General features: G+C 42.1%; 1 protein-coding gene across 2 annotated transcripts; it reads left to right on the top strand.

Annotated features, from left to right (window-relative positions):
- The first annotated feature begins 578 nt into the window (after positions 1-578).
- On the top strand, positions 579-25566 carry acin1b (apoptotic chromatin condensation inducer 1b). 2 transcript variants are annotated; one of them, XM_042069818.1, is made up of 17 exons: positions 579-756; positions 4048-4113; positions 5423-5534; positions 5793-5869; positions 7438-9015; positions 9228-9286; positions 12561-12702; positions 17773-17818; positions 19387-19529; positions 19805-19951; positions 21517-21691; positions 21783-21928; positions 22180-22287; positions 22451-22558; positions 22759-23110; positions 23403-23503; positions 23788-25566. In XM_042069818.1, exons 1-17 carry the CDS (start codon positions 619-621, stop codon positions 24250-24252), a joined length of 3963 nt encoding a protein of 1320 aa, XP_041925752.1. In that variant the 5' UTR covers positions 579-618; the 3' UTR covers positions 24253-25566. The 2 variants fall into 2 exon arrangements, with proteins under 2 accessions (XP_041925752.1, XP_041925753.1); XM_042069819.1 differs by having other exon boundaries at positions 5796-5869.
- Positions 25567-25705: the final 139 nt, after the last annotated feature.

Raw genomic sequence — 25705 nt, forward strand, 5'->3', positions numbered from 1 at the left:
TCTGCTCCATGATTATGAAATGTTTGCATGGCTTTATGTAACTCTTTTCATATAGCCCATAAACACGTTAATCTGGGGTGTTTAAACACCGCTTATTTTATTAAACCAGTATATCATCAACTCTTTTAAATAATATTTGTATCAGAATGTATTTTTGACAGCTCTTGTTCAGACTGCTCTGGGACCTACCTGTTAGATCACTTGGTGTGGTCCAAACATGTCTTTTTTCTTTTGAAATACATGGTAAAAACTCTAATGCAAATTCATGTGTGATTTTTCCAAGTCTGACTTTATTCGCGTTGGGCCTTGTCTAGTCTACTTGTAATTTTGTCTTTAGCAGATTATGTTCACATGCAACTGAGCACTGCACGTGTCAATGGGGGTTTAGTTTGTATTCTATTGAAGCACCACTGAAGTACTTCGACGATGGGGTTGTTTTACTGAATTAAATATACTGATTTATGCCCAAATGTCTTCGTGTAAACAGTTTGACAGAGGCACACACATGCAACGGCCCGTAGCACCATTCGATTCCGGAAATCTCCTATCCTCGAATGTTGACGCACGCGCGCCACCGAGTACGTTGATTTTGTGCGCTAGTAGTGAAGGAAGAGCAAAATGGCGGAACTCGAAGACGTTACCTTGGATGGAAAACCACTTAATTCCCTTCGTGTGGCAGATTTGAAAACGGCATTGGAAAAAAGAGGTCTACCAAAAAGCGGTCAGAAAAATGCACTTGTCAAGCGACTTAAGGGGGTAAGTTTGGTCACGATACTTTGCTTCCGCAAAAATTCAAGTTCAGTCGGAGTCTCGTCGGATAGGCCAAGCATCAGTGGACATATGCGAGAAGCCTTTGCATAGTAATATTGGTTATTACGTGCTTGATTCCGCAGGTGCTGCACCCTACCCCCTAATAAATTGCATTAATAAATATTAGGTAACGTTGCTTACCACATATGTGAAGCTAGTTAGTCACCTACTCTGCGAAAACCTAACTCCATATTATGACAAGATGGCCCGCGTTCGTTGTGTTTACGTGAGTCAGTTGATAGTGCTGTCCAGAGTTTCCTCCCCTTGAGTTGATGTTTGTTTCGTCAAGTAAGCGGCGTGGTGTTCAGGAATGGTGAAGCAAATGGCTCACACAGCAAACTACCATTCTGTAACTGGACTGCAGTGTCTGATTGGAATTAAACATCCAATCGCTAACATTATTTAACTTATTAGCCTAACGTAACGTTTACGTTAACTGTTGTCAGAACAGAATAGCATAAACTTGAAGTGTTGTAATTAGTCATAGGCTACCGTCAACCACAAATAACATTAAATGGCTTTTACGTGCTAATTCGTGGTCATATTGCTACCAGTTAACTATCGTTATATATTTTTTTATTTTCACGGTCTTATTAACTTACGTTAGTTTGACCCCCCTCCCCTTCCTTTTGCTACCATAATGTTAACGTTAGCTAATTTAGCTAACTTTAGCTAGCTAACTAACGTTGCGGTAAACAAGTGAATTTAAAAAGCACACGAAGTGTAGGCCGAACTAACGGTGACGTTAAAATGTTGAATAAGTGGTAACGTTACACTATTGAGGTTGGGTGCTGCATGTATCCTCACTACAACGCCCATTCATTTCCAGTAACAGAACTTACTGATACAGTCAATTCAGATAGCGCTTTTAATAGAATTTGTCAGGGGAGGTTATGCAACGTATTCTCTGAAAATGTGCGTTTTAATTCAAAACTACCATTACTTTGTAAAACCTATTATACAGTTGTAATACCAGTAAAACACACCTTAAACACCCGTGATAGTACATTAATTACATTTGAACGGGAACTTTTGAACATCCGACTTGACAAAAATGAATCAGTGTAGGCTATAGTCTATATAAAATATAATTTAAATAACTTGGGATCAAGCAAACTATGTAGTCTAATAATCCAAATGCTTTTTTGTGGATTAATTCTTGCAAGTTATTATTAACTACCTGGGGCTTTCCCGCGTCTTTTTAAAGTGTTTATTAGCATGTTGTCATATCTGTTGTAAAACCTTGTAATATCTGGTGATTGTCCTGGCCGATAATTTGGCACAGCACAACGATAAACCTTTGCGGTCTCAGGGAAGCATCTTACAAACCTTAATTTTAATTTAATTAATTTTTTATTAGAAAATGTTACTTAAAAAAACTAAAATGTATGTCTAGACCTAGTTGCATTATTTAGCATACATGTATTTGTCTTAAGAGAATATCTCTTCCATGTGAAAAAAGATGTATTTTCTTTTTGTAATAAGGACAAGGTCCAACTTGGACCTGCTTGTCAATTATGTGACCTTACCAAAGTTGTTTACACACATGGAAGTTGTTTTTACACACATGGAAGCTTTGGGTGGAATGCAGAAGGCACATATTGATTAGGCTGTTGAGTTATTACCTAATTATAGGTTAATTAAAACAGTTTTGTGATAAGTGATGTTTCATTTCCCATATCCCTGTGTAAAAGTCAAGTACTGTGAAGCCAGTGGGAGCATTCAAATGCCATTTATACAATTTGTACAAAGTTGCAGTACTTTAGATTTAGTAACCACCTTACATCTTACCAAAGTCTGTAATGATACACATGAGCAACTGTGTACTGAAGCTTAGTGTCATAACATGATAATAAAAGAAAAGGTTGCATTTAATAAATCCATCCCACTTTACAACTTTGACATAGCTAGGATAAATGTTGCCCGCATTAAAAACTAAATCTCAGAATCACAAACATAGGATAAGATGTTTCCTACTATGCATGGAGATAGTTCTTCAAAGGATAATTAAAGGAAAGACAGTTTTGTGGATTGATTGTATAGTTTGCTATGATGGAATGTAAAGGAAATGTCTAACTAAGATAAGAGAATATGATTAATAGACATTAATTACACAAACTGAAATGGCTAGACAGATATCTTTTACAATCCAGGTGGTGCAGCTGAATACCATTGATATATCATAATACTATGAAAATATACACCTGGTGTCCTTTCATTTGTCAAATTGTTTTTTGATTGGGTGCTTAACATAAATATACATAAACTAATAACCTGATTCAATAATAGAATGACTTAAAAATTTGGTCACAATCTGCAGTTACCGTAAAACTCAAATAGTTGCCTGTCTCTTTTACACGCCTGGTGTGGCTACAGGTTTGAATGAATAAAGGCCAGGCTCAAATAGAGGCATGGTCTGTTTTCGGGTTGTATTTAATCTCCTAAAACCCACCAATATTACCTTTCAGTGTGGTACAATATCTTTGTAAATTACGTTTGATAAAAACGTGTTGAATCTGTCCCGGCTCTCCCCGCTATTTGGATCGTTATTGCTTGTATCTCTCTATTAACACTCAATGAACAACATCTCAACACTAAATGAATTATCCGTCATCGGATAGCCTACGCATTCAACGTGTTTGAAATAACTAATTCGATAATATTTCCCATCTTTGCAGAGGAAATGTTTTGTGTGAAAGGAATTAAAAGGCCTGTCTCAAATACAAGCCTGTGCAGTTTGGCGATTTTGGAAAATAAAAGCCAATAAAATACATACATGTACATATGCATGAGTTCTTGTTTTGTTTTTGAAATATATACTATCCCAGTACCAACATGTAAACAATCTTTCCCTGATGTCCTCCACCTCACAAGGCAAGGTCTCATCTGATCTGGCAAGATTAGGCGTCAAAGTTACAGTTCTGCACTACCAGTCCTCCCAGTGCAGTTCTAAAACAGTTATAATGAGTAATGACGAAACTGTCATAATACCGTAATTTAAACACAGACTTCTAGATAGATAGATAGATACTTTATTGATCCCCAGGGGATCTCATTGCATACTAGAATTCTCATTGCATACTAGAAGGAAAATGTAGATATACTCAAATAGTAGTGAGGGTTTATTTTAGTAGTAATAGAAAATAAAAATTGGAAACTTTTGTTGGAGTTTGTTTGAAACAATTGTTTGAGGATTTGTCTTCATAACAGTTTACCTCTGATTGTGCTCGTTTACAGGCTCTCATGTTGGAGAACCTACAGAAGACATCTACCCCTCATATTGGGCTGCAGCCCAACTCTCAGGTGAGATCATTGTTTCGGCCACTCCAATTAGAACCATAGTGAGACCGCCACACATTGGTTCCTGGTCCGTTTTTATATCAGCCAACCGGGGGAGCAGTAGATGCCAGTAGTTTTTTTTCTCTGTTGAGGCTCCTGAGAAAGGCACCTGTCTCTTGGTCAGATCTAGTATAGTTACCGGTATATGGATATATGCAGTGGCAACGTAAGCTTTTTGCTTTTTCTCACATAAAAGCCAAGTTGACCATTACAAATATTTAAGCAACTTCATTATTAAATTTCAATAAAATTTTTGTGTTGACATTCTGGAACAGCCCTTTACCTTTACACCACAATGGGATTAATATGTAATACCAAGGGCATAGTTTTTCTGACTTATGGTCGAGCAGAATGTATGGTAGAAGCCTTGTGAGTTCATTAGGGAGGAAATATGTCTCTTCTGTTACTACTCATCATTGATACACTTCAAAGACTTCAGCCATTAAAATCTCATGGGAGGATATCGTGCAATGACATTTCTAACAATGTCACCTTAATTATCTTGTGAAATTTGTAAGTATGTTAGCACTAACTACTAACTAATTGATAATAATTCAAGTGCTCTTAGTACTGACTATTAGTGTATTTAGAGAAACATCTCTAAACAATATTTGAGGTAAATCACATAAAACATTGTATGCAGTTCTTACAGGGAGCTACACTGGGCGCGTAACTAAAACGTTCCGTTCGCGTTGCGTCTCCAGCAAAAGTTAGCTTCTACTATAATCAATGGAAGTAGCTACACCAGACGTGATAGCGGTGCATACGTTCGAAAAAAATAGACCAGTCTTCCAAAATGTTTTTTGTGCGTCTCAAACGGAGCGTTTCAGTTAAGCGCTCAGTGTAGCTTCACTGTTATGGTGAAAGGCATGTTTCTGACCTAGCTAGATAGCTGTGCACACTTATTTAATTAATAATAATATCTTCCAGGTGCAACAAATGAATGGTGCTGCAGAAAACTAAGCAAAATTTTTAGTTGAAAATTGTGTGAATGGAGTGTCTGAATGGGAGAAGTGCATTGTGAACATATATACATGCATGGGGCCAAGGAACTCGTACAACTTGATGCTCCACAAAGTTGTGTTCATTTTACTTTTGCAACCACAATTGCGTCATGGCACATTTAGTTGTCATAATAACTTATTAATTACTGAACTCGAGACCCAAAGCATGCACTATTACAAATCAGTTCAGTTATTGCATGAGTCTCAAATAGGAAATGGATTGCTATATATATTTTACCCTTTAAAATGTTTCCCCTTCCTTCCCTTAGATTGGTGCGGAGATGAGTCAGAACAGTTTCATACAACAGTATCTGGCAAAGCAACAGGAACTACTTCGACAGAGACTAGAGAGGGAGGCCAATGATGCTGTTGACAAAGAAGGTAATGTCACCAAATTCACATTGCAACCTGCATCTTTGATAAATGTTGGTGCCACCATTTCCTATGAATTATGGACCACTTTTTTTTGTATGTGCTCTCTATCAGCTCTCTAAATAGAGCATTTGTATTGGCTCCCTATCAGTAAGTTGTCACAGTGGCGGAGCGTCAGGAGGACCTTAGCAAAGTCCATATTAGCATTAGCACATGTCCATAGCTTCTGAGTGCTGACATGTGATTCCTCTGCTTCTGGTCTTTCAGCAGGCATGGACAGCCTTGCAGGTGGTGAGGATGAGGACAACACTGAGGCCAATGACAACTCCTCCTATCGACCGGAGGTCAGCTTCTGCAGCCACTCACATGTACTAGTTGAATGTGTTTGAATGATAGACCTTGTGTTACACAAGTGCACATTTGTGATAGACAGATAGATGGTTTGATCATTTATCTCAAGGTAAATCAAGGCATCCAGTAGCTTATGACACACATACAGAACAACAGAAATATTCACTTTCATTTCAACACTGTAAGGGCCTGTGTCCACCAATCAGATTTTTTGCGCCGATAGCTCCCTCAACCTCATTTTCAGAGCGCTTCGATCAAGTGTTTGTTGTTGCTAGGTTACGGTCGTCGAGAGAGAAGTGACATTGCTGTTTTTAAAAGTCAAGGTGGGGTCCTTCAAGGCTGCTATTGCTATGTACATCATCATGTCCCAACAAAGTACTGTTTCAATGTCAAGCATCCATCAAAGTCAACCAAATTCTACCAAGGCCGAAGTCCTTCGTTTTGCCGAATTTTTTAGGACGCATGTGTGTATCCTCTGACTGCTCAGCACACCACAACCCTGTGCACACATTTATGGAGGATTTAAAATCTGTACTAAACAAGGCAGTTCACTATGTATATAAATGCAAACATCATCTTAGTGTCTCTATGTAAAGTAGCATAAATTAAATATGGGCTCAGATCATTTTTTTCAACTTTGAACTCTTACACCGTAATCATGTAAAGACGCCATTTAGAAACCTTTTCCAACGATTGTGAAAGTGAGCTAAATAGTACAGTTTTTTCTTTACGATTTTGCTTAAATGTTGCTGCTCTGGGTTTTATTTTGGCAAATTAATAAAAAATATATCATTTAATTTATTGACGGGAGAATCACAGTGGTGCATTCATTGTTTTTCAACAAAAAGCGGGCAGGAGGCATGATTTTCAATAACGCACACCTGCAGCTTCCCGCACACTCCCTAGTCTGTTCCATTGTGTGTTTTCCAAACGCTAAGAAAAAGCCTTGCCTCGTCTTTAAGGGATTTGACTCAGCAGAGCTAAGTTCTACCAAGCATGAATCCTCGACTTTGAGAAACAGCCATTGACCAGCCCAGCGCTGTTCTAAAAGTTGAACAGATTTCAACTTTCAGAGCGCTGCGGGGAAAAAAGGTCAGCGTCGAAGGCTTTTTTCCGCCGAGGGCGCTGGGTGCTATGAACGCTGAACTTTATAAGATTTGTATAAAAAATAGCCGCCGTCGGCGCAAAAAACGCGATCGGTGGACACAGGCCCTAAGGATGGTAATACAACTGTGAGTTGATAGTCTATCCAGATTTCACATTCCAGGCAGGGAACTGATGCTGATGTAGTATGCGTAAGTGAAAGTGATTTAGTGAGATGTTATGGTAGAGTTAGTGTCATGGGGGAAGTGAAAAAGGTGAAAATTGCAAGAATACAATTACTGTGTCTGACATAAAATACAAAAAACTACACAGCAATAGAAATTAACTATACAAATCCTTACTGCATTTTTACTGGTTACAGGCAAACAAAACACATAATTTTTTATTTAAAATTTTAGATGTTTTTTTTTTTTTTTTTTTTTTTTTTTTTTTTAAGTTCTCCTTTCTCACTTTACAGCATAGTGTCATACCCTCCCGGCCCTCACTAATTGAGCCACAGGAGGTGAGAGGACAGGACCAAGATGGTCCACCGCGTGCTGTGGCGTCCCTCTCTGTCCGTGTGGTGGGCGAACCAGAACGCCAAGCCCCAGCCGGGCACATGTCCCAGCTCCAGGAGAGCCAGAGCACACCCTACGCTGCCGCTGGGTCCGCCCCATCAGTGCTCCAGCACAGTCGCTTTGCTCAGCAAGCGGTCAGCCAGTCTGTTAAGGAGGACAGTGATGACGATGATGACGACGACGACGAGAGTGAGGAAGAGGAGGAGTGGGGACCTGCGGCTGGGAAGAGGGGCGGCGGTCGGAAAGCTGCTGCCACGGCGGCGGCGGCGGCGGTGGCAGCGCAGTTCCTCCCCACCCCGCAGAGGTCCCGGCGTAAGCTCCAGCCACCACAGCACATTCCCCCTCAACCCGCGATTCAGCCTCCCCTTCAGCTTCGCCAGCCCACCCCTCCGCCCTCGCCTCCTCTCGAGCTGTCCTTCCCCCTGCCAGACACCCCCAAGCAGAGTCCACCCGACCTGAACCAAGCAGCTGTGGCTGTGGCCGAGGGTCCACCTGCCGGCCTCCAGAGGCAAGACTCCAGCTCCAGCTCTCGCTCCAGCAGCCCCGAACCCCCTGCCAAACTTGGCCGTGGACCCCTCAGCCTGCTGGTCCGCAAGATGGAGTCAGAGGGGTTCGAGGGGGCGTTCGAGGAGGAAAGTGCAGCGGCAGCAGCGGCGGCGGCGGCGGCCGGTCAGAAGGAAGGGGCACCTGCCGCTGCTCCGGGTCCAGTGATGTTCCATGGGGATGCTCACAGCAGTGGAGATAAGATGGTTTCTCCTGGTTCCCAACCGGTCTCCCTCCCCCATGGATTAGACGCTGTACCCACCATCACCTTCAGCTCTGGGGCTCCAAAAAGAGGTGTTATTACCACTCTGGCTAATATGGAGACCGAACACGTGCAAGGTCCATCTGAAGACGAGAAGAGGAAGGATGAAGAAGCAGCCAAAGCAGACAAAGACAAACTGGAAGACTCTCACGGACAGCAGACCTCCTTGACGACCTTCCAGCCTCTCTTTGATGCTTCTCTCCCCACCTCCCCTCCTGGTACCACTGCATCTTCTCCTCCCCCCTCTGCGACCAAGAGACGCACCTTCTCGGATGTCCCCCCACCAAAGGCTCTCTTGTCGCCCACCAAATCAGAGCCCACGTGCTCCGACACGTCAGCCAGTCCTCAGCCCCCAGCTGCCCACAGGGGCAGCATCCTCTTCACCGGCAGCCACCAGCAAACTGCCCAACCACCTGTCACTGAGAGCACAGCAGACACCGCGATGCCCAAACAAGCGGGCAGACGACAGCCATCAGAGGGCACTGCCCAGGCTGCGTCTCTCTTGCCTCCCTCACCCCCACCAGATGACACTGAGGCTGAAAGGAAAGGCCGTGGAAAGGAGCAGGGTAGCAAGCGTCGATCTTCTGCTTCCAGTGACTCCTCATCCTCCGACTCGGACTCCTCTGGGTCCTCCGACTCCGAGGATAAGTCCTCTTCCGTGAGCCAGAAAAAGGTGTGAGATTAAAGGGTGAACAGTCTCCTGCTGTTTTAACCCATCTTATAATTATACAAAACAAATGTTTTACTTGAGTGGAGGGTATTCTTGTCCACACTATTAGTTCACAGTGCCATGAATGAATCCTGTGTGCTCCTTTGTGCTTTTCACTATACTTCATAAGCAGCCTGTCCCTACCTCTTGTGATTCATCCTCATGCTTGATTTCAGGGAAAGCAAGACCAGCGAAGATCTGATGGCAAAGGCGATGGAAGTGAACACACTCACAGGTTGGCTTACAGGAGTGCTGCTGCCTCACCCACACAAGCATACAGTTTCAGACTGAAACATACATCTATTTATCTATTTATAATTCAGCCTGACACTTACCACACATTTGTCAAAAGATTCACAAGCAGTCCAGTTCTCCTATCTGATGTGATTCTCTGACAATATTGGCTAATCTCTCGGCACTAACTTTCACTCTAAATCACTGCACCATACCAGGATATATGCTAACTTCTTTATCTAATGCACAACATAAAACTCACCTGATAAGTGGCATAAACTGAGAAAAAATATATTTCTGCACATCATACATAAAAGGCATTTTTGCATACATGTGAAAATATGTTGAAAAAAGAGGTTTGTCGATTGTCTTGCAAAAAGAACTGATTTTGCAGTAAATCATACAAGCTGTGCACACAAGACAGATTTAATGACCATTTAGGTTAAAGAATCGTTTACTTTGCTTTGCAAATGCTTACAGGAGTGCTGCTGCCTCACCCACACAAGCATACAGTTTCAGACTGAAACATACATCTATTTATCTATTTATAATTCAGCCTGACACTTCCCACACATTTGTCAAAAGATTCACAAGCAGTCCAGTTCTCCTATCTGATGTGATTCTCTGACCATATTGGCTAATCTCTCGGCACTAACTTTCACTCTAAATCACTGCACCATACCAGGATATATGCTAACTTCTTTATCTAATGCACAACATAAAACTCACCTGATAAGTGGCATAAACTGAGAAAAAATATATTTCTGCACATCATACATAAAGGGCATTTTTGCATACATGTGAAAATATGTTGAAAAAAGAGGTTTGTCGATTGTCTTGCAAAAAGAACTGATTTTGCAGTAAATCATACAAGCTGTGCACACAAGACAGATTTAATGACCATTTAGGTTAAAGAATCGTTTACTTTGCTTTGCAAATGCATTTTTCCCTGCAAGCCAGCTCCCCCTGTTGGCCGGTTTGGGAGTGGCCTCGTCCAGAACTATTTTAGGAAAGGCGAGTTTTCTGGGCTCCCCATACCTTCATGGGTGGAGTGGCAAAATGAATTTCGCCATGACTTTGGTGAGGGCATGGCTTTTTCTGTATAAGACTTGTGGCTAACGTTTGCCTTTGCCCAGCTGCCACAGAACGGGCATTTGGAAGAGGGCGAGGCGTATTTCCTTTTGCTGTCTCCAAGTGAAACCTAAGAGTGCCTTTGTTGGTCTAAAAGGAGGAGGAGGATCGTTTTCATTTTTTTTACAGGATGACCACATGCAGCTGAAAAAAGACTGCAGATTAGTAGCTCAGCATCAAGTGGAACCTTTGGTCTGTGGTCATGTGTCAGAAATAAGACGTCGTCTTGTGGCATTATTCTGAAGAACTTTCCATTGAGAACCGCAAATTAAGTTTCTCTTCTGTGCAGTCACTGGAATAGGACTTGAACAGGGGACTGAGTGGACTTAGATCAGAGTGTATATATACATATTTATTTATTCATAAATACGTACAATACTCATAGGCTTTGTTTTAAGTGGTCCTTAAAATAATAAACTTATGATTGCACTTAGAGATGCAATTTTAAGAATGTTAAATGTTTCTTGGCAATAAAGATTGCACCACCCTGCTGCTACCACCACCACCACCAAGAATGCACAGCCTGCATCTTATGTTGATGGAAGAAGTATGGTTTGCATATGGCTTAAAAACGGCATAGCATCTCAGCATTCAACTGTATATATTCAATATATTATTAATATTCTGTGCACAAAAACATGACATCTTTGACAAAGATGTTTGAAATAGTTCTCAGATCATTTGATAATTTAAACAGCAGAAAAACAGTGTCAATTTCAGGTGTTATTGTTAGCTGTGGCTGGGATTATTCTGTCTTCCATGAATGGAAGACGATGTAACCAAGATGAAATATCAGTAACTATAAGGGCACCCAGAGAGGGCACTGACCTCTGCCAGGACGAAAGGCCCCGCTCCGTTTTTACAGTAAGCACAGAGTGATGGAAGGCGACCCTCCCCCTCTTGCAACTCTAGTCTTAATACCAAGGATTCAAAAATGATTTAGGGCATGATATAGGGTTACAATCAAGCAACTTTGGCCATGACTTTATTTCTGCCATGTTGTTTTAATCACATAAAAACACAGGCTTCCAACAGGCTGTTAATGTGTTTTCTTCTACATGAGTGGGGAAATGTTTCATACCGTAATAGAACGTGCTGAGAAGTTGTCGAATCATGTCCTTCCCAAGGTAACAAACTGTGTGGTCGCCGAATGAGATATGGCAAGCCGACATCAGTCGGTCATATTTTTTGTCAGGCACTCAAAACGACAGCCTCGAGCATGTTGCCTTGGAGAGGGAGAGGGCCAAAGCCGTGTGGGTCCTTTCCCTTGTTTTTTTAGTCTGCCTATGGTTCCTGTTTGTGCTAGTCAACATGGCTGCCGTCTCTACGCCGCTGCCATAAAACCGACGCATTGCACAATTTGCCGGCTCTTGTATTCGGCACCTCGCGTCTGCGGTTAGCACAGCTATTACGCTTAACCAAAGACGATGCTTTTCGAAGGTCACAAAAACGGGTGAGGACAAGCTTGCTCCTACAAACGAAAAAGAGAAACATACGTGTAAGGTGTTGCCTCGATATAGGGGTGACACCAATATTATTAAAAAATGTGAAGCTTCTTCCGCGTCTTTGAGACCTTTATACAAGTGCGTTTATGAAATGACTAGCGTGGTCGCGTTCAGCTAAGTTGCACCTGGCCTCGTAAATTAAAGAACATGAGGTGGACGAGTATTTCTCTGTTCAGTCTCGTTTACTTGTTAAAAAAAGTGTTTAGTGTAATTAAAGTTTTAGAAGAAAATCGAAAGAAATATGAGGATATGTTTTCAGTTGCTGATCGCCACAATTTTATGAGCTAAGCTGATACAATATAACAAGAGGACTCCATGACTCGAATGACATCACTGTATTCATAATTATTAGGGGAGAGCCAGACATACAACAAATATAGACTATGGTCTCTATTTATTGTGAATGTGGTAAAATGAACAATAACCTAATTAAATAATTCCTAGTGTTCACCTTATTTTCATTTACCAGTCAATCAGCCATTACAACCCTAATGTTTTGTTCTGTTATTTGTCTTATCTCTTGTCACTCTAATTTAGTCGTTCACCTGTGTGTTATCACTTGTGTCTTTTGGTATCCTGCAGCTTAACCCAGCTTATTTTTGTTTTTCTTTCTTTCTTTCTTTCTTTCTTTCTTTCTAGGGAGGTGAAAGAGTCTGCCCTCTCCGAGTCAGCAGATCCGGCTGCCATGGAGACGATGGAGGGGGTTCTTGATCGGCCGGGCCCCCAGGGTCAGACAGACACTCGGGCTGAGCCAGAACCTAATGAGGAGTTCTCAGACAAGGTAAGAATTAACCCTAGCAATGGCAGTTTCATGCCCAGGGGGTAGGTGAGGTCACAAAGTGAGGCCCTGGCTGGTGTGTGTGTTGAGATGGAGGAGTTGCCTAGGTTGTCTTGTAGTGTAGATATGTGAGGTGATGGGTTTATCTTCTTCATTCTCTCCTGACCCTCTGCAGACTAATGTCAAGGGATGCCAGGATAAATTGGCCCATGTTCCCTGTTATCTGGTTTTGTGTAGACTGTCGTTGACATTATTGATATTTATAATAGTTTTAATCAACATATTCCTTGACATAGGTATTCCTTACAGGTGCAGTAGGTAGCATTTTCTTTAAAAACTAAAATAAAAAAGAACAAGAAACATGGAAATGGCAATTTCTGTTTACCACAAAAAATAATCAGAAAAAATCTGGGCATGTATTCAGAAAGCTTAAAAGGCTAAAAGTAAACTAATGTCAGTTCTGTCATTCCACCATCTGTCATACAATGTTTTGGATAATTACTGTTAAAGGTATTACACCCTCTCCATCATGAGGGAATGACCAGCCCACTTATACTTGGCCTGTGGGAAGCGTATTATGTGATGTGTAGCCTGTGTCAATTTGATTGTTTTTTTTTTTTTTTTTGGGTAGGCTCTGAAGCACATGCTTGTTCACTGCTGGCACAAACATGTCAATCATCAACCAATTAGAGAAGTCTTTGAAAGCAGGCTTGACACTAGGGCTCCAGTTCTGCTTTGCAGTGGACACATTTCACCTTGTTGTCTTCTTTTCTAAGTTTGAAATGATCCCAAAACTTTAGACATTCTCTGCCTTCTTTTACAGACGGTTTCTTGGCTCTCCGTCATCGCGCCAACTTAATTCTGAAAGTGGTGTGCGCGTCAGTAATAACAGTCCGAGTGAAACAATGGTCCCTGAGCTGATCAGGCCTTATAACGCAAGTGGTAGGATTTAAACGAAGCTTTGAGGCAGAGAATTTGCCTCGATCATTTTTTGTAATCAAATTATGAGTTGTTTGAGTAATTGAGACCATACCAACTGAGTCTCTCTCTCTCTCTCTGCTTAAAGAGAGGCGGTGGTAGTGGGTGGTTAAGGAGCTGGGCTAGCATGCAGTAGCCTGAAAGTTGTCGGTTCAATTCCCGGCTTCCACCGTTGTGCCCTTGAGCAAGGCACTTAACCCCAAGTTGCTCCGGGGACAATGTGATCCCTTGTAATATAGCTGACATATGTAAGTCACTTTGGTCAAAAAGTGTCTGCTAAATGTAATGTAAAATGTAAAGAGACTTTTTCAACTTTTTCTTTGTAAAAGTTGGTCTCAGCAGCTTAGTGAGTAGAATTTAGGAGAAAACTTTGTTAGAGTCTTTGATTGCAACCTATAAGTACTGTTAGTGGTAAGGTGACATGCTTTGTGAATACAGGCCCAGATCTTAATATAAAATTCCTGAATAGTGACTAAAAGGAACACAGCATTTGAGATACAGATCTTTATCCCACAGATAATTAAAGCTTGTTTGGCGGAATAGAGTGCATTTTAGGTATCATAATGGTAACACCATAACCCTCACATCTTCAGAGCTGAGCTTGGTGGCATTTAGGTCTGTAATGAGACATTGCCCCATCTTAAGTTTGTTGAATGAGGTCAGTTGTCAGTAGAAATAGTCTTTGGCTCTGTGATGGCCTTGAAAAGCATGAGTGAGCAGCCGTGACGATAACTTGGGCTTTTTAATCTGCTTATGAGCGTGGTGCAAGTTTTGTCTATCTAGCTGGTAACTATCTTATGCTAGCCAACAATACCTTTTGATGAATAATGATATGAGTATAGATAGGAAAAAGCCTAGAAAATATTTAGTTTCTTCTCAGACAATGCTGCCTATTGCACCTTTAAGTAAGCATAGCCTAATATGGACGACACTTTTCCTTGTTAGCTTAGCTTAGCTTCCCAACTCCTGGATATGAAGTCAAGGATACTCAAAAAAGCCTAGTGGAAGTCAGTTGATCCCTTGAAGTTGAAATCAGTTTATAAAGCCAGACATATTTATTTTGAATGTGTATGTGTTTGGGGGAAGTGTTGTCTTGTCCAACCCTGTTGGTCCCAGAAGTAGAATAATATGCTACCACCATATTATCTTGGTTAAAATGTAAATTCCCATTAAGAACTGTGGGTTTTTAGAGCATATTTAGCTTTTAGCTCTCAACACTAATGCCATTACTCTTTCTAGTGTTGTTTGAAAGTCTTACTTAAACACAGTGTGAATAGTTACACCATAATTGTCAGAAGATGACGCATGCTACTGTCCGTTGCGTAAATGAACATGCATCTGGACTGATTACATTTGACAGATTGTGGGACTGATGGGGTTAATGGACCCTTAAAATGTCTGGGGAGAGATGTAGGTCTGTCTGAATTATTCTCCTCTCTTCTCAGCCTCTTCACATTCCATTTCCTCTCTGCTATCCCACTTTTGCTCTCTCTCTGTCCCACTTTCTTTCTCTCTCTCGCTCCCTTCCTCCCTCCCTCACTCCTACCCACCCTCCCTCCCTCCCTCCTACCCACCCTCCCTCAGCCTTTCGCCTCAACTCTGTATTTGGTGGTGTGCCTGACTGTTGAAAACCCCAATTGATTGCTTTTTTGTGAAGGTGCCCTCCCCTCCTTCATTGCCCATAATGGTACCTGCCTACTTCCTCCACCTCCTGTTCCAACATCAACACCACCACCACCACTACCACTGCTCCTCTTCCTCCACCTCCTGTGTCGCTATGCCTAAGCGTGTCGGCTGTACCTGAGCTAGGCTCCCCAGATTCACCACTTCACTGAGTTAGCAAGAACCCATGGAAAAGCTGCAAGGACACTCGAGAGCATCTCACTGCTAAGACTGAGAAGGCACACAGGGAAAAAAAAAAGACTTTTACTTTGACAACTCTCCCCCCTCCCTCCCCCTGCCCTCTGCCCCCCCTTCCCCAATCGTCCCAGCTGTGGATGAATGACATTTGATGTGGGTGGTGGCCATCTCATGCCCTCTCTTACCAGTGCAAGAAAAATCCAGAAACTCGTAAATCGCTTGAGGAAGAACTCCGAAAGCCCTGGATTCTCCCTCTGCAAACAGCACACGTTTGTTGTCTAGCTTGTGCTGCGGCCATCTACCATTTGTCCTGCTCGTCCAGACTTGGCAGACGGAGCCTTTCTGACGGCGCTGACCAACTCGAAAGGGCTCTGACTGAACGTTCCAGATCTGCACACTCTGGTGAGAAGGATGCAAGTGAGCTCATCATAGTGCTGCTGCTGAAATGGAGTTAACCCATTTTCCCTTGTGGGTTTGGACTGGGCCATGATGTGTTCCATAGACACCAAGTCAAGTTTCCTCATCTGAAAGCATATGTGGCCATATTTTGAGGACACCCAATGTTTTCCTGACACGTTGATTGGAAAACAAAAGACACTTCCATAAGCTCAGACTTAAAAAATGGATTACCACGCCTGGATTTAGCAAAGACTTTTGACTGATCACGCAATCCAACAACCAATGAACAATTACAGAAGTTTTAAATCCCAGTTTGCACTGAAGCATGAAAATTAGGCTTGGTGTCCCGGTCTTGGAGATGTCCATCCATGACTTTGGTATATGAAGTTTCATGCTGAATTGGTTTTGCATTGATGCATTATGGACATACACTCTCTCTCACTCCTGGATATCCAGTTGCACTTGTGAGATGGACATAAGTAATCTTCTCACTCACAGCATCCACTTCGAAGGCACCCCCATTTCAAGAGAGACCATTGCCCCAACAAAAGACTTTGTATTATGATGCTGAGAGTACTGCAGAGCTCTATAAGAGATGGACCCAACCAAGCAGAAAGGGGACTTTTGTGTCAGGTGGCCAGTTGGCACTTACACCTTGTCAGCCTCACTGATCTACCGGTCACTGATTGGACCCTTGTTGCCTAGATACAGTGCACACTGCCATGCGATTGGGCCATAGCCAAGCCAGTGAAGAATCAGGTGTCAATGGTACAAGGAAGTACATTTTTTACAAGATAGATTTATTTTCCATTAACTAATAGACATGACCGTTTCTTCACAGTACTCAGAGAGTGCAAAACAGTTTTACTTTTTTAATGTGTAATGAAGTGTTTTTAATATTGTGAAATAATCCAATGGCCTTTTTTATAGCTTTGCTGGAGATGGAAGTGTCATCATTGTGTACAGAATTAAGTGGCACCGCATGCCTTCAGGAATAGACCTCAGTGTACTTCCTTTTAAAATAACCTATGCAGCCATACTCACTTAAAATGACAATGGTAGAAGAAGGGCCGTCATTCAGGAAGACAGAAACTCCAGTGCGTTGTTTTTAAAAAAAAAAAATAATAATAAGAGAAGAGAGCCTAAAGATACCATAATTTGTGTGCTATAACCGATGTATCCACAGATTGATGTCCATGTCATTCTGTCCAATTAGAACTCCTTATTGTGAGTATGTTTACCATCAAATGGTAAGCAAGTCACCAAGGGACACTGATGTAACGCCCAATTGTCTGTTTAAATCAAACGAGACTGATCTTGGACTGGGCTGTTCCGTTAGTAAAGGCACTAAAGGCTATTGTGCTAAGGATTTTTTATAGTCAGGGCATATTTGTAATATAAATCACGCCTGTTGTGCTATACATCTTTTTTGTAGCTACTGTAAGCTGACTTTGTAGCTATTGTGAGCCCATTGAGAGGTCTCTTACTTTGTCAATCAGCGTTGCTTGGCTTGGGCAGACACATTTAAAATTGCTTCCAAGCTTTAAAGTCAGTTGGTTTGTTGTATCGTAAGCTGAGACCAATTTGGGATTTTCTTGCACTGGAGCGACTGTGTCTCTGTATTGACTTTTTAAAAATGTTGATCCCCATGGTAACGGTAGTTTGTTGGAGTGGTTAAATTTTTCACTCATGGGTTTCTCCTCCTTACCTGTCTGTCCTTTCTTCCCATCTCTCTCTGTCCCTCTCATTATTTTTGTGCTTGTTTGAGTCTCTCCATCTCATCTCGTACACCCCTGTGGGGTCTTTTTTTGTTTGTTTGTCCTCTTTGCCTTGCAGAGCGCCTCAGCGAAAGGGATTCCAACGCGAAAGATCTCTCTGAGTAGTAAGTACAACTTACTTTTCTCAACAGTCAGAGGTCTTCGCTAACATAAACGTAAAACTTTTCTAGCGTAAAACAAAAAAAGAGGCAACGTCCGCACAACGGAGTTTAGCTCCCAATTTTTTTTTTCAATTAAAACCAGCAACGATTTGACCCATCTGGGTCTTCTTCAGGCAAAGAAGAAGGTCGAAAACATAGCTGGTTTTAATTAAAGATTTGGGAGCTAAACTCCGGTGTGCGGAAATTACCTCTCTTTGTTTTACTTTTGGATATTTTGTCCTGCACCTGGCTTAAAGAAACCACTGTACCAGTCTTCTCTAACATACAAATCTATTTTAGAGGGCTTTCTTATTTTGAGTATGAAATCTCTGTTTAAAATGGCAGATTAGACTGAGGCCTCAGAGTACAGATAACTGATAAACTTACTCATAAGCCAGGCTCAGAACACATTACCAAATATGCTGAGATGGTTTGGATGAACCCTTCATCAGTATTTTATAAGAATTCACACATTGCTTTGTATATTGAATTGTTCTGTAAAGAAGTTTGGCAAACTTTGTCTTGTCTCAAATTTGTAATAATTTCCAGAACCATTTGTCGCCTCTGCCATTACAAAAACGAATCACAAGGTGGCGCTTTAACAAACTATTTTGTAGTTTTGGCCTCCAGATTGGATGATCCACCTATGAGCTTTGTGAAACATGTGTTTCCAAATTTGACCTCCTGTGCTCATGAGTCATGATGAAAAAGTGTACTGACTAAAAGTAGCAAAAGGATCTGTATTGGGTTTAACTGCAAGATGGTAAATAGACAGTTGGAAACAATTTGTCACTTTTTAAAGAATGTTTTTACAAGCAACTAGTATGGGTGTTATCATAAAATGTATTTTTAAATTAAATTTCATGGTGGAACGTGTGAAGGACAGATGAGCAACATTTATCAACAAATCATCATAAGACATGAGTTAGTGTCCTAGCCTTTTATCAGCTCCAATTGATGTTGATATTGGTTATTTTTTTTGTACTTTTTATTTTTTTAATTTAAACTGCAGTAATTAGATTGCTAGGGTACTGTCGCTGTATACCACACTGTTGTTATTATTTAACAAAATGCTAAAGTAAGGAAATGTAATCCTTTGGCTCTATCCACAGGATTGGAATTCCCCATACTGTTGTTTGAGTATTTGATTTTATAGCAGTTATTTCAGCAGTATATTTTGTCTTTTGTTGTGGATTGGGTGATGCCGTTGAACTCCAGTAATCCTTGAGATTACAGTAGTGCATTCCAGGGATTGTTGCCACACCTCTGTTTTAGTGTTGCATAAATAATGTGGAACTGTGATGAGGGAAGGCTTTTATGGATAGTTAAACAGCAACGAGTGGGCCTGGCTACTCATTGGTGAAATAACCCCCCTACATAAAGTGCTTTAAGGGTATGTAGATATTTACCCAATGCATACCTGCACTCATTCATTGGGAAGTGCTAAAATTAGTCTTGACATTTATTTTATTTTGAGGCAATACTTGTAAATTGACTGACGTTTGTTTGTTTGTTTGTGTGTGTGTGAGCAGCCAGTAAGTCTCCAGGTGGTGCAGAAAGTGGTTCTGCGGAAACCGAGTCGCCAGGTGGGGCGAGCCGAAAGAGGCGATGGGGCTCAATCACGTCCGTCACGGCCAAGAAACCGTCAATCAGCATCACCACTGACTCCCTCAAGGTATCAGAAGTTCCAAACCAAGAACAAACAAAAAAGTTAATCCAGTTCATGAAATGGACCAGTTTAAGCATTTCTTCTTACAGTAGTTGTTGTTGAGTAACACTTTAGACATACAGTGTAGCACTGTAGCTGCCTGGCAACTCTAGCTGTTGGGTGCAGAAACTTGAGCTATTTAGAAGTAGTGACCTCAAGAAACAGAGATCTATGTGAAAAATTGCCGGAATTCTCCTTTAACTTATGTATCTTTAATCAACTCTTTGTTACGGTCATCTCAGTCCCTGATACCGGACATCAAGACCTCGGAGGAGGCTGTGGTGGAGCTGCACCCAGAAGATGTATGTCTCTCAGGTGAGGAGGAGAGTGCTGAACGCCAGGACAGAGAGCCTGACAGGGACTTGAAAATCCGGCGCACCGTTACACAGGTACTTTTCCAAGGATCAAGGATTTTTATTATTTGTCACATACGTAAGAGATACATAGAGTAAAACATGTAGTGAAATGGCATTTAGCTGCTCAACTAACAACTTAAATAGGTTTTGTCCTCTTGGTTATATTGCTTCACAACTGGTACTGGTATGTGTGACCGTGGGACAATTGCACCGTGTGATTAGAGTGAGGTGATAAAAATCCTTGCTTTACTACACATATACTGTTTTACTATATGCAAATGTTTTTACACATTTACATTCAGGGACACATTCTCACACCAAGTTGTGCAGTGTTGGGTTTGACACTGAGGCACAAAATACAGATGAAGGCACTTCTCTGTAGTTTTAGTGATCACAGTGGAATTTATAGTCCTTTCAAACAATCTTGTTTTTTTTTCTACCTTTGTCATAGTTTTACTAGTCTAGAGCTGACACTATGACTAACACTGAGCTGAAATCTGACTTGCGCAAAGTAGGAGTACATCAGGGAACCAGACTGATATATATGGGGTGGGCGATATATATCGCCTGCGATAATATCGTGATTGTTGTTTTAACGATCAAATTGACATCGAGTATTTAAATTACTTATGGGGAAAAACACTCGATCACGCATTGAAGACTCTTACATTCCCAGGATGTATGCGGGAGAAGCCCCTGGCTGCAGCAGAGCAAGTGTCATGTGATCACTAGTGGGTCACAACCTAAAACGTTGTCCCATGCACGCCTAATGTTTATTTTGTGCAGCGAGAGTAGCCTACTTGGGATTTTATGCGGCTACTTCTGTTCAAGTAGCATTGATGAGACAGTCACGTTTTTTCCTACACGGTATTATATGGAGAGAAAACATTAGCCTTTGAGTCAGTTGTAAACAAAGAACTCTTCTCATGTAACTCTCTTGTAAATGGACTGAAGTTCGCTCTAAATATCTAGGTTTACCGATTATGCTAACCGTTAGCATCTCTGGGATTTCTCATATACATTAGCCATAAGCTAATGCATTAGTTTCTATTCTGTAACTTGGAATGCTAGCCTACATGATTGCTCTTAAACAAAACATAGGAGGAAGGAAATAACTGAGATGTACTCTGTTGGTCTGCTTAGTTTTACAGTGAATCCTATGTAAAGGTTTGAAAGGAACTTCAGCTTCAGACTTTCTCTTGGGAAACTGTTAGGCCTATTCATCTTCTCTAATGTAGCTGAGACCATGTCATTGCCACACACACAAGTGGGGGCAGAATTGGAAATGTGTCAGAGTGACAATGCATTGGTTGATTTGGTTAAAAAGTCACAGGTTAGGTTATTGGTTATTATTGTAATGATGCTATTCATAAATAATGAGCTGTAAAGTAGCTCAGACTTTAACAAAAACTATTTTTTAAAGGATATCAACTAATTATAGTTATTGTCAAAATCACAAAAAATATCGAGATATTATTTTTTGTCCATATCGCCCACCCCTAATAAATAAATATATATATATATATATATATATATATATATATATATATATATATATATATATATATATATATATAATTTTATTTTTATTTTTTTAGGTGGTCCCTTCAGAGGACCAGGAGAATGGACAGATAGAGCTAGATGAGGAGGAAGACGAGGAAGCCAAGGAGAATGAAGGGAAACGAGCCCGTCTAGACGACGGGGCTGACATTTCATTGGACACCATGGAGAAGCATGGCGGCTTTTTAAACCAAGATGCAGAAGCCAAGAAAGGTAAATGGCAGTCCATCCAATAGTGAATGTGAGTTTTGTGTGACGTTTGTGTCGAGTTTCCCTGATTTCCCCGTTTCCTCTACTCCTTTAGTGACTCCCAGCGACTCTGTGACTCGACGCTCCTTCAGTCAGCAGAAGTCAGGTGTGTCCATCACCATCGACGACCCTGTCCAAGTCAGCAAACAGCCGTCACCACCACGCGGCAAGATTTCCAAGATAGTCCACGTCCGAAACCTGGTGAGATCAACTCACGTGTATTTAAATGCAACCCTTTCCTGAAGTTGGTGATGGGCCTCACGGACCAAAAGAAACCAACCAATCAATCAACCAACCAAAGTGTCTTGAAAAGCGCTATAAAAATTAAATATATTATTATTATTATTATTATTATTATTATAATTATGAAGGTGATGGACTTCTACCTTTTTAAACCCTGACATGACTTAACCCACCTTGTGTCATCTCACTTGACTGCTCCTCTACTGTAGGTGCGCCCATTCACCCTCGGGCAGCTGAAAGAACTGCTCGGCCGCACGGGCACTATGGTGGAGGAGGGCTTTTGGATCGACAAGATTAAATCCCACTGTTTTGTCACTGTAAGACAGCGCTGATGTCCTACTTGGTGTTTATGTACAATTATAAAAAAAAAAATACTAGCAAGGCATTAATGGAATACTTTATCACTGTTAGAGTTGTAGGACTGTCATATGAAATGTCTTATTTCTCCTCTTAATAGTTTGTTCTTCCTCTCTTTGGCAGTATTCGACCACAGAGGAAGCGGTTGCAACACGTGCTGCCCTTCATGGTGTGAAGTGGCCCCTCAGTAACCCCAAAGTGCTCAATGTGGACTTCTGTGAGCAGGACGAGGTGAGACCTGTACTGAGGGCATGGATTACAACAAGTTTTCTCCTGTTCTCCGCACTCCGAAATACTTGTATATAATTGTCTTTTAATAGTTTTTTTTCAGTAGCAGCAGAGGTAACAAACATTTTGTCTGTTTTCGTGTATCTATCTGCATGTTTTCATTCAAATAGAAACATTACTGTCGTGTTTGTTTGTTCATGTAGTTGGACTTCCATAAGGGTCTGAAGCCAGACTGGACTCCTGAGGGCAGTGGTCAGCAGCAGGCTCCCGGACCTGGAGCTGGTGTCCGCGCCACCGGGCCGCCCCCGCTCATGGGCAACCTGGAACGCGGCCAGGCGGGCACGGGCAACGTGCGCGACCAGTGGGCCGAGCGGGAGCGCGAGATGCAGCGGCGGGAGCGGACGCGCTCCGAGCGCGAGTGGGACCGCGACAAAGTGCGGGAGTTCGGCAAAGTGGGAGAGGAACGAGACGGCAGGCGATCGCGTTCTCGTGAGCGCCGCCGGAGAGAGAGGGGAAAGAGCCAGGAGAGGAAGACTGAGAAAAAGGAAGAGGAGAGTAAGTCAAAGGCGCTGGTGGTGTCTCATGTCCAAGGGGAATATTCCCACCCCTATACTTTAGTCTTGCCACTCTGTTTCGAGGGGTAAGGAGTAAGAATGAGAAATGGCACTGGGCTTCCATGTTGAGGTCAATAGGCTTTTGGTTTGGTGCTAGTAATATGCTTAGAGTGCATATTGTGCCTACCGTGGTCATGCTTTTAGAGGGTGCGGGGATGTGTGGTAGTTTCTCTGGTATCTCCACAGAGTTTGTAACTACTGTTGCACTTCTTTTCCCCCACGCGCTGCAACAGAGAAGGCAGCAGAGGAACCTCCTGCCAAACTGCTGGATGATCTGTTCCGCAAAACCAAAGCAGCACCCTGCATATACTGGCTCCCTCTCTCGGATGAACAGGTTGGTTTCTCACACGTGCTCCACACGCACGTACACACGTGCACACACATACATATACACACGCAAACACGTACACATGCGCACACACATACATATACACACGCAAACACACACACACACACAAACACACACACCTTCTATGGTTTATCAGAAATCACATGTGGCCATTGTCAGAGACACAGGAACACACGAAGGTAGAATCGTTTACTGGCAGGTTACCCAGACCACAGTTTGACATGCCCTAATCTCCAGCAGTCATAACTTAACATTCCTGCCATGTCTAGTCCGTGCAGAGGGATCAACAGCGTGTTGAGCGCAGGAAGGAACGAGAGAGGAGGCAGAAAGAGATGGAGGAGGAAGAGAAGAAGCAACAGGAGGAGAAGAAGGACCGGGGGACCCAGGGCCGAAACAGAGATGGAGGAGGAGGAGGCCCTGGAGGAGGAGGAGGAGGAGGAGGAGGAGGTGCGGCAGCTACAGCTTCAACCACCACCGGTGCCACCGCCAGCCGGCCAGGAGAGCGGGACCGCCCGCGAGATAAGGAGAGGGAACGGGATCGGGAAAGGGAGCGTGAGCGAGATTCTGAGCGTGACCGAGGTCGAGACGGTCGAGAGGGCCGGGAGGGCCGGGACAGCGACCGCAGGAGGGATTCCTACCGGAGCCAAGGAGCAGAGCCCAGGCGGTCCGGGGGCGCCGGGGCAAGTCGCCGTTCTCGCAGCCGCAGCAACCCCTTCAGAGACAGACGGCACTGAGCTTTCAGAGAGTGTGTGTGTGTGTGTGTGTGTGTGTTTGTACAGACATGCACGCCTGCCTGTGTGTGTGTGTGTAATAGTGGGGAAAACACTGTCCCCAGACACTGAAGAAAATACTTACTGTATCCCAGTTCCCCTTTCCCACCCTTCCATCCCAGTTACACACTGTCGCCCACTCTCTCTTTGTTAGTATACACTGTCACTCGTTGAAGGTTTGTGTCCCCATCTACTTGCTTAACTAATGCCCATCCTCAGGAACCGCCTGCCCTCTTCTCAAAGGGCTCGTCCCGTCACAGTTCTACCAGTGAAGGTCTTAGAGGGCCCCCCTCCCCCTTTTCTTTTTTAATTATGTTGCTGTATGGAATGTTTTGGCTTGATGCTGTGTGTATGTATTGGTTGTTTAACCCCCACCACCACAATTCTTCCTTTTATGTATTTAAAGAGCACTGGGGTTGTGATTAAAATATTATAAAAGCAGTTTGGAGGTTTGGGATGGGGTCGGGAAGGGAAGGTTCAGGAGCCACAAGGGAGTGACGGTTCAGTGCTGCACTAGTTTTCTTTTTTCACCCGTCACCTCTTATTTCTTTCTTTCTTTTTTTTTGACATGTCCCAAAACATCCTGGCTGATCAAAAGCCTGCATCTCTCAAAGACTACATGAGACCTTCATAGTCTTAATTTCTCTAATTTTCCTCATCGACCCTTTCTTTCCTTTCCTGTGAAACTGTGGATGCGTGACCTGCAATTTTGTCTTTGTAAATCAGACAAGGGATGAATTTTAAATCAGAAATGAACCTTTATAGAAAGAGAATTAATGCTTTAATAATATGCTTATTTTAAAGTTTTACTTTTAGTTTGAGAAGTTTGAAGAATCATATTTGCATTTTTGATTTATTTTCCTCCTGTAAGTGTTGGATGTAAAAAGAATAAAAAAGGAGTATGATGTTTTAGTTTTAAACAGAAAACGTTTCATTTCGCATTCATAAAAACAAATCCCAGAGGGGCAGACCAAGCAGCCTGAAGAAAGGTAGGTCACTGGAGATGTTGTCTTGTATAATTGTATGTTGTAACTAAATGTATTGTGGGTGTGTAACAGAGCACAAAACCCATTGATGTTGGATGAAAAATGTTAATAAGTAAAATCTTATTTAATAGATGGCATATGATCTAAATTGAAACAATAGACTGCAATAACATTACAAGATTAATACCAGCATTTTGGTTGTATTTCATGACATCTGATGTTCTCAGATAATTTTTTCCTTTGGAGTACTTGTGCTGCAGTTGAGCTGCCAAAAAAAAGGTTTTGAAGAAGATTGAGTGGTGTGTTATATTTTTGTTCATTAATGTGAGCCGCCATGGTAGTTTGAAAATCTAAATGGGGTGAGTTTATCAACAGAGTGTTGATGTTAAAGGGAATGAAGACCAGTGGTGAGGGATTCTAAAATATCTTAT

The sequence above is a fragment of the Alosa sapidissima genome, chromosome 18 (genome assembly GCF_018492685.1).
Source record: "Alosa sapidissima isolate fAloSap1 chromosome 18, fAloSap1.pri, whole genome shotgun sequence".
Classification (NCBI taxonomy): domain Eukaryota; kingdom Metazoa; phylum Chordata; class Actinopteri; order Clupeiformes; family Clupeidae; genus Alosa; species Alosa sapidissima.

Bases quoted from the DNA above. Each gene is read 5' to 3' on its own strand.
- acin1b (XM_042069818.1), top strand. From the start codon at position 619: ATGGCGGAACTCGAAGACGTTACCTTGGATGGAAAACCACTTAATTCC. The intron at 12,703-17,772 runs GTAAGAATTAAC...TTTGCCTTGCAG, and splicing joins ATGAGGAGTTCTCAGACAAG to AGCGCCTCAGCGAAAGGGAT. The intron at 22,559-22,758 runs GTGAGACCTGTA...TTGTTCATGTAG, and splicing joins ACTTCTGTGAGCAGGACGAG to TTGGACTTCCATAAGGGTCT.